Below are 9,536 nucleotides of genomic sequence, written 5' to 3'. Positions count from 1 at the left end.
CCAAAAATGAGAACGACAATAACATATAAATTTATTAGTTTCACATTTATAAAAAATATTTACTAACAATTTACATAAAGTTATATACCGGTTAAAGTGAATTAAAATATAATTTAGAATCAAAGATGAGTTTTGATTTCCAATGCGTAAAAGACATTTCCACAAGATGAGCAAACATACTTAAGGTAATTTTTGCATTAAGTATGTTTTGGATTAGATAAATCAGTGGCAAATAGCATGGCTTAGGGTTCAAATAAGTATACTCTATCGATTTGAAAATCACCATTTCATGTGTTGCCAGTTTCAATCCAGTATCTACATTTCTCTAACTATCTTTAAAATGCCAAAGAATTCCATCAGAATAAACACTCGGTAACCTCATTAATTTACCATCAAGGCAATATATCCCAGAAATGAAACTGGCTGCCACTCCTGTGAATTGATATGAGGTTTTCAATTATGTGTATAATGAACAGCAATGGTAACTATTCCTTTTACTCAGACTGACATAATCATTACGCCAGACGAAGGCAAAACATCCATTAGCGCAACATTATAACGAAGGCATTAAAATTAAGATAACAGGAAATGGGGCATCAGCTACTTATTTAATTGTAGATTAAACGGAAATAGCCTTTTTTCGCAAAGAGGGGTCCTCCTGCAATTGGTTCCAGAATTATTTGAAAACAATTTACGAACGGGGTACAAATTGCATTAAGGTACTAACTCGTTATCGAGAAATAAAATGTAATTTAGAATTAAAAATGAGTTTAGAGTTGCAATGTATGAAAGGCATTTTCAGATTGTATTCTGGTACGAAAACAATTCTAGTAAGGTTACTTAATGCAGATAAAATATCAATATTAAATAATATTACAAACGGGAAACCGAATATAAGAAGTATAGTATTTTTCACAGGTCAGATGATGGTACGGAACGATAACTGTTGGTATTAAATAAATACTTATTTACAGGAATAACCGTTATTACAAAAAGAAAGACAAAAATGTATATAAGTACCACAATTACAAAAAAAAATTTGCATTTGGGTAAAAATTACATTAAGTTACATTACATTTGATAAAGAGAGAGGGACATAATATGCGTCAAATCCAATTTTTACTAAGCTTCCACACTAAATTGGAAAATGGATGATACATGGTCGCACCCAAAAGTGGTAGGACTGTTTTTTACAAGAATTTTATTGACGATATACTTACATCGACTTAATAATCTTCCAAGTATGCTCCTTGAGCTACTACACACTTAGTATAACGTTGCTTCCATTCCCCGTACGCCAGCTGGAAATTTTCTTTGGGAATGCCGTTGATGACCCTCGTCGAAGCCTCTTGAACGGCCTTTATCGAGTCAAAACGTCGTCCCTTGAGCTGTATTTTCATCAGGGGGAAGAAGAAGAAGTCCGGTGGTGCCAGATCGGGAGAATAGGGCGGGTGCGGCTTCTATTTCAATGGCGAAAAAAGGTGGTTTTCAGATTAATACACCATTATTTTCGTTTATATATACCACTATTGGCATTAAAATCTTTGAAATAAATACCAACTTCAAAATAGAATGCTTTTTCCCAAATCAAAGCAAAAAAACGGTCATTGGGAGATTAAAGATAATTTCTAGCGACGAACTGTCGTGTTAAATTCCGTGATAAATTTGTAATTTAATTGGAAATTACCATTTAATTCATTTACCATTTTAAAATTGAAATTTCAATAAGCTACAACACGAAATTTGCAAAAGGAATATATTTCCTGGTGACATTACACAACTTAAAAGACTGCAAATATACACTTGCATTTTTGACCGGAAAGGAAACATTTACAGAGAATTTATTATCTAGCGACATGACACTTTCAAAGAACCAACTAGGCGATTTTGTCAACATTATTTTCGCTTTTGATTACCCCTTTTGGCATAAAATGTCCGAAATAAAAGCCAAAATGAAATTAATCAAAGCATAAAAACGTAATTGGGAGAATGAAAAGATATATTTTCCAGTGGAAAACTGTCGTGTTACATTTTTGTGTTGAATGTTTGTTGTGTTAACTGCACCAATTATATTTTTCAATGTTGGAGAAAAATATTTAGGAAAAAATTGAAAAGAAAAGACCAAGGAGAAATTCGAAGAAGGATACCTTGACGTTTGAGTAACAAAATCAAGGAAGATGGCCAAAATCACCTACGACTGGTAAATCTACTGACTATTAAATAAGAAACAAATGGATTGATAGCTTACAAAGTAACGAAGTAAATTTAATTGAACAGTAATATAGAAATTAAAAAAAATGTAATAAGAAAATAAAGGAGTGAAAATATAAATTACCACCTGCATTTAAAACCGGAAAGGAGAAATTTTATGTGAATTTCTACTAAATACTGAAATCGAAAAAAATACATGTTTTGATGTTATGATTAACTCAAAATTAATACTGAAAATAAAATTATAATACTACAGTTAGCAACAATAGTTTTTTGTAACCTGGGTTTGAACCAGGGACTATCCTACATATTTGATACTGCGCCCTCCCAACTGAGCCATTTCGGCCGGTTAATATCGGATTGGAGAATTGAAATACCATGATACTGTCTGGTGACGATACAGGGTTGAAGAATGGTATTTATACACAGTAATTAAAACTTAAGTACGAAAAATTACTGGATAAAATGTTCATTTAACGAACGAAAATCGAACTACAGAGACAGACTAATACAGAATTAAGGCGTAATTTAGAATTAAAGAAGAATTTTCATTTGTGATCCGTGAAAGACATTTTCAAATGGTATACATGTATGCAGACGCACTCGCGTAAACACATGAATATTAAACAATATTCCAAATTTAAAAAATAGGAAAAAAATATCAGAAGTATAGTATTTGTCACGGGTCAGATGTTGGTACAAAATAATAAATGTTAGCAATTGTTATTAACTGGACCTTAAGGAATCGATTGAGAAACCTTTGCCAAATTGGCACAAGGAACAACGTATTGACGTGCATAGATATCCACACAGCAATTATTAGCATTCCAAAATTCATCAGACATTTTTAATACCATTTTTTAAAGTGATCCTGGTGAACTTGACTCAATATTACCACAATTTTTTATACATCTCATAATCTTCAGTTTTTTTGGTATGGAAAGTAAAATTTAAACTTTACTCTAAGATATTCATCTCTTTTTAAGTGAAAATACGAGGGTTAGGGGAAAATTTCTCGGTCAGACACCGAGATGAACGCCTGGAAACACGTTATCAGTTCGAAATATGAGTTTCAACTTTTTCTATCAATTAGTTTGTTTATTGTTGCAGTAGACATCTTGCGTGTTTTTCGTTTAAAAATTGAAAAACGCGTGGTCTTAAAAGTCTTTGTTTTGGATGGATTAATCCTTAAATAAATTCATCCAACGCTGAGAAAAATGTAATGAGAACTCTGCTCCTTCGATATCAACAGTTAAAAAAGTGGGCAGCTGAATTCAAACGCGGTCGCACATCAGAAAGAAGACGACCCACATGAAAGACGACCAAAAACCTACAACCACACCGGAAAACATCAAAAATGTGCATGATGTATCGAGTAAAGGTGACTGAGGTCGTGTTATTGCAAAGTATAAAGTGTATTGTAAAGCGTTAAAATGACCGACCCAGTGTTATTCAATCGGAAGAAAGGGTGCGAAACATCTTTAACAAAGAATTAGGGATGTAAAAAGCATTTTAAACAAGGTTGGCATGGCATTTGCAATGCCGATCAAAATCAAATGCGCAAAAGATTTTCGTAGTAACATAGGGACCGATGCAAGACGAGACCGACTAATTTTGTACAGCGTTTTGGCATTAAAATCAACATTTGTCATAAATATTTCATGATCCTTACAAATTCAGCAGTCGCAAAAATACTTAATCGACTGTCAGATTGAACCCGAGTATCCATTATTATCGTTAATGTCATCAATTTGTTGACGTTGAAGGAGAAATATGGTGTGAATAATCTTCAATTTTCTCTAATATGTATACGGCGATGGGTTAAATGGAAGAAGGGACCATTTGGTCTCAATTTCGCCCAAATAAAGACCACTATCTATCATCCATCTTGATAGTCGCTTTGAAACCACTCAGATAAACTTGAGCCATAAATATCAATTGCCTTAAGACTTATGTCAGACAATCAACCCATCGTTCAATAAGTCCCGAGACGTATTGAATGAGATATATATTGGGATAGAAAAGGTATATGTTTTACACTGACTACTTTGAAAAGGGCAAATCTATCAATAGCGACTATTACATTGAGTTATTGCTGCTTTTGAAGGATGGAATCACCATAAAACGACCGCATATTAAGGAGAATATAATTACCTTTAATCGAGACAGTGCAATTCACCACAATTAAATGAAAGCAATGGCCAAATTGAATAATTTGGGCTTCAAAATCAACCATGCTCTCCAGATCTATGATCCCTCAGCGACTACTGGCTGTTTGCTGTGATCTCTAAAAGATACTTCAGGGGAAAATATTTGCCTCGAATAAGAAAGTCATTGCTGAAGCAACTGAAGCTTATTTCAAGGACAAGTTGTTTTACAAGTATTGTAGCAAAAAGTTAGAAAAGCATTGGAGTGATTGTATAGCTGTAGAAGGTATGATTGAAGTATACACTGATGATGAAATGAATGATGAAGCATGACTGAAGATTATGTTGATGGATAAAAATGAATGTTGCAAAACAAATGTTGTATTCTTATCTAGTCCCGGGACTTATTGAATGATGCCCAGGAGTTATTGAACGATGGGTTATATACAAGGTTTGCCCATAATATGAAGAGAATGATTTTTTGCCACCAATTCAGATTGCTGGAATGGGATGATTTCTGGAGGAAATGGTAATGGTAGATCTTGGGATGGGGACACCACCCATGTTAGTTGTCTATAGGCCATTACAGTCTGCAAATTGCTGCTAAACTGGACCCTTGTTTGAGGATCGCATCAAGAATTCAATATTCCCCTTTCTATTAGGAAATGACATGCAATAAAATGTACTAGTAATATCCTCCGACACATTATAAATACTGAAAAACAATTATCAAATTTTGGCAAGGATAATTTGCCATCATTTCATCTCTTAGAAGTGAAACTAGAGTTAATTGATGCAACAGATTAAATAGTAAGAGTTAAAGTAAGCCTTGTTAAAAGAATACACTTGAGAAGGAATTGGTAAACATTACCCTAACTGCAGAAATATGTGTATTTAAATGATTTCTCTTAAATAACTTGAAGCATACGTTATTAAATATAATTTGATGGGCAAGTTAGGCAGAATATAAAGGGGAAAATAATCAATTAATCAAAATGCCTTGACATAAAAAACTGGCTGTGAATTAAACAAATACAATACTGAGCTTATTTACAGCAGGGATAATTGCAAATAATGTTCTATTTGATTGACATAATGTTTTCAAACAGAAATTATAGTTAAATAAACATATATTTACATAATGTGCCTTAAATCTTTTGAAAATTTTGTTTTGGAGACTACAAGTATGATATTAAAGGGATGCTTATGTGTGAAGATGGCAAGATAATGCCTCAAGTGATAGTTTTTCTGTTTCTGCATGCAATGAATGTTCTTTTGAGGGTAGAGAGGAGGTTCCTGATGAGGAATAATCCCAAACAATGACACAGCAGTGTGATAAAAATGTGAAATACGGTGTTAGACACATGCTCAGTTCCAAATTAACCCCTAAGTGTCAGGATGTTAGCAGAAAGGTTTTGTAATACTCAAAAAAACTACAGTGGATGGCATTCCTACAGAAGATTTAGCAATGAGAAAGATGCATGTCAACATGGTCCCAAAGTTGCTGTTGGATAACTGCTTACATGACAATCTTGGCCTTGGATCATAGTGACCACAGTAAAAGAGACCCAAATTGTTTTAGAATAGGTGGTCATTGGTCATGAAACCTTTTTATGTTTATTGAGAAATAGTTGTTTAATTCTACATGGGCACTTCCCTCATCATAATATTTTTTATTATACACTGGTCACACACATATTACAATTAAAATTAGTGAAATAATTTACAGAGGTAACTTACAGCAATATGGATTTCAACATAAATTTTTACAAAAGCACATGAAAAAATAATTATAAAATACCACATATAATTAATAATAAAAAAAGGTGCGAGAAAGAAAAATTTATTATGGTTAATGGAAAGCAAAATAAATTTAATTTTGGGAATAATTTACTGACACTGAGCACCTGTCTATGAAGATATTTACCTCTTTCTATAAGAGATCCTAAATTAATGAAAAGAAAGCTTTGAGAAATTGCTAAAGAAGTATAATGGGAAGAGTCCACCCCATGACTTACTCTTATAAATGGGCAAAGGATGGGTGAGGGAAATTAGAGAAGATGTAAGCAGCAAATCAATAAAAATAAATAAATAACTGAAAGTATAGTGAAAAACTAAAAATAATTGAAATAATTAGATACCACAAATGGTTAGAACAATGAAATAGAAGACAACAAATAATCACATACTATCTAGCTTAGATATACTAAAGAGCACTGATCCAGGCTGGTCTCAAGCACTCAAATGCATGTAATAAAATAAAAATTAGAATAATAGGAAATGAAAATTAATCACGCACTCTCTAGCTTGGATGTACTATATAGCATTGATCCTTGCTAGTCATGAGTACTCACATTCAATCAGGGTTTGTGAGAGGTTTCCCTCTGTGTCAGTGGCCCACCAATCATACGTAATGAAACAAAATTAAAAATTTCACCAGGGGTCGTGGTAGTCCAGTGGGTAGAGCATTGGACTGCTGACCAAAGGGTCCCAGGTTTGATTCCCCGGCAAGTCTCTGAGTACCTGCAGCTCCACCTAAGCTATGTGATTTTTTACAGGGTATCAGATCTTCCTGGGAACCATAACCAGGACAGTGTATTAAGGAACTGGCCCCTCTTAATACCCTGATGTGTAAATTTTACACGCCGTATAGGCTTAGTACTGGGTGATCTCTACCATCACCCATCAACCAAACCGACCTTCTCATGGGTTGATTACTACTGTGTTTATGGTTTTTATGGTTATTTCAATACCAATGCTAGAAGATGAGGAAGAGTTACCTTCGGAGAGTGAACTTGGTGATGTGCCTAAAGAGATAAGTGCATTCTTAAATTCATTTAACCCTCTTAGTGCGGTTGGGATTGGGTACTTAGTGAGAAGTTGGAAGAGTAATTTCAGAAAATGTATCACCTTTGGAAAAAACACATTATGAAGTTATTTGTTTAGATATCCATATGCAGTTTTTTTATTTTAAAATAAAATATTATAGTTATAAATGTCGGTTTATTTTTACATCATCTGAAAAATAAATGTAATTATTACAGTATTACAAATTTTGAAGAATATTTTTTTAGCTATAATATTTCGATTTTTAGACACAGTACTAATATTTTTTTATTACCTTTTTCAATAAAACTACGATATTTAAATAAAAGAAAGAATCAAAAAGACATGTAGAAAAAATTATAAATAAATAAAAAGAAAATCCAGTGAATTGCAAATTTTTTTGTCAGCATCTGCATAGTTCGATTTTGTTGAAAAGGCTGATCTCACTGAGTCAAATTGGGACTCTTCGCCTTTCCTTGAGACTGCGGCAATGTGCTTACAATCTAAAGGCAGGAAAAACCAAGTTCTAACTCACAGAGAACTGCTGACAATGTAATCCCATACACAGTGCGCAATTGACTAGATAGGATGGATGGCAATGAAACCAAAATGATTACAAAGCAGTGCTCTCATGGTGAGGGTGAAAGAAAGAGAAAAAACAACTTTGCACTTCCACACACTTTTTCAATGTAACACGACCATGGTTTCGATGCTGCGCATCATCTTCACCTGAAGAAGATGCGCAGCATCGAAACCATGGTCGTGTTACATTGAAAAAGTGTGTGGAAGTGCAAAGTTGTTTTTTCTCTTTCTTTCACCCTCACCATGAAAGAATTCCACAAAGTTAAGCCTGAAACTGTTAGCTTTATCAGTGCTCTCATTTCCATTTTATCGACAAAGTCTGAATAAGCAGTTATATATCAACACCACCACACCATAACACATTCAAGAGATTACAGATGATCACAGATTAATTAGTAGCCTTTCAATGGCTTTTCATAGTGGAAAGACCACTCAGAAAAAAACAAGCAAACAATAAGGCTGAGCTTCCTGACATGTACAAAACTGAACGAAAAATTATAGTAAGAATTATACTTTTTGAAAAGCATTTAAAATTGCTAATAAAAAGTTAAAATATTAGTAATATAATTGTATGGAATTCAACCTATCGATAGCACAAAAACCATAAATTATTAAAGAGAAAACCATAAGTTACAACGATTTAAACAATAGCCTACTCCAGAGCCGATATATCGGCCCGCTGCACTTTTTGCCAGGGATACGAAAGCCGATATATCGGCCCGCCACACTAAGAGGGTTAAATCAAAGCAAAATATTAAGAAAAACCAATCAAAAATCAAAGTTATGCTCCTGGTTTTCGTTGATGTCAAAGATGTTGTTAATCATAAATTATTTCCTGAAGGACAAACAGTAAATTCTCAAGCACTTGAGAGATTATGTGCATCATGTGTGACCAAAGTTGACTCAAGGCAATGGATTGATCCTTCATACTATGAAACAATGCATCTCCTGCACATTCAAAGCATTGAACTGTTCTCTGTTGTTTCTGGCATTCAAATATTCAATCACCTTTGATCCTTTAATCATTATCCTCCTTATTAATCTTATAATAGATCTCTACCCCTTTGCAACCTTTTTCCTATTCCCATTAAATGCATTAAATTTTGATTACAAGATGTTTGGAGACACACAATAATAAAGCAAAGAAGTGACATAAGAAAACTATTAAAAAGGATGAAAACTGCTGCCTTTAGGGGAGGATGACTTCCCAAGGAGGTTGCTTTATTATTAAACAGCGGAAATGTAAAGAAGAAGATGGAATATATAAGAAGAAGGCATAGCCTACTATGAATAGTATAGAGTACTTTGAAGAAGGGAGGAGAACAAAATCATTGACATGTGTAGACTCTACATTTTGGCAAAATAAAGTTTTAATGGCATCAGTCGGCATATTTATTGGACAGATCCCATGTATCTATTACCAAAGGAATTAATTCAATGCATAATCTATAATTTTATTCAATGGCTAATATATTTTTTTCCCCTTTTCCAATTAATCTACTAAGGTTTTCTTTTCACTGCAATGAAAACGAATTACTTAGATTTTATATGGGACAAGTAATTGTAACTGTTATCTCAATATCCATATTTTATCAGATAAAATTTTATCTTATTCTTGGTCACTTTTACAAGCATATCCTTAAGAATATTTGCACACAGAGAAGTACTTAAAAATTTACATTTCATCATATGCTCAATTGATAGGTCATTAATATTTAACAGCAGCTTTTCTGTCACATTCCATAGTCATTAGAGTGTGAATGGATAACA

The 9,536-nt window shown here is 33.3% G+C and overlaps 1 protein-coding gene across 1 annotated transcript in view; it reads right to left on the bottom strand.

Annotated features, from left to right (window-relative positions):
- Positions 1 to 1,305: 1,305 nt before the first annotated feature.
- The window catches only part of LOC139685937 (dentin sialophosphoprotein-like), a 46,653-nt gene continuing 38,422 nt past the window's right edge, over positions 1,306 to 9,536 (bottom strand). The window contains exon 8 of the mRNA XM_071583074.1: positions 1,306 to 1,460. Within this exon, the coding sequence (XP_071439175.1) occupies positions 1,369 to 1,460 (92 nt within the window). The 3' untranslated portion in view covers positions 1,306 to 1,368. The remainder of the gene's footprint in view (positions 1,461 to 9,536) is intronic.

Source organism: Hetaerina americana, unplaced genomic scaffold, assembly GCF_022747635.1.
Source record: "Hetaerina americana unplaced genomic scaffold, ioHetAmer1.1.p SCAF_121, whole genome shotgun sequence".
Taxonomy (NCBI): domain Eukaryota; kingdom Metazoa; phylum Arthropoda; class Insecta; order Odonata; family Calopterygidae; genus Hetaerina; species Hetaerina americana.
This window is presented reverse-complemented; position numbering and strand designations above follow the sequence as displayed.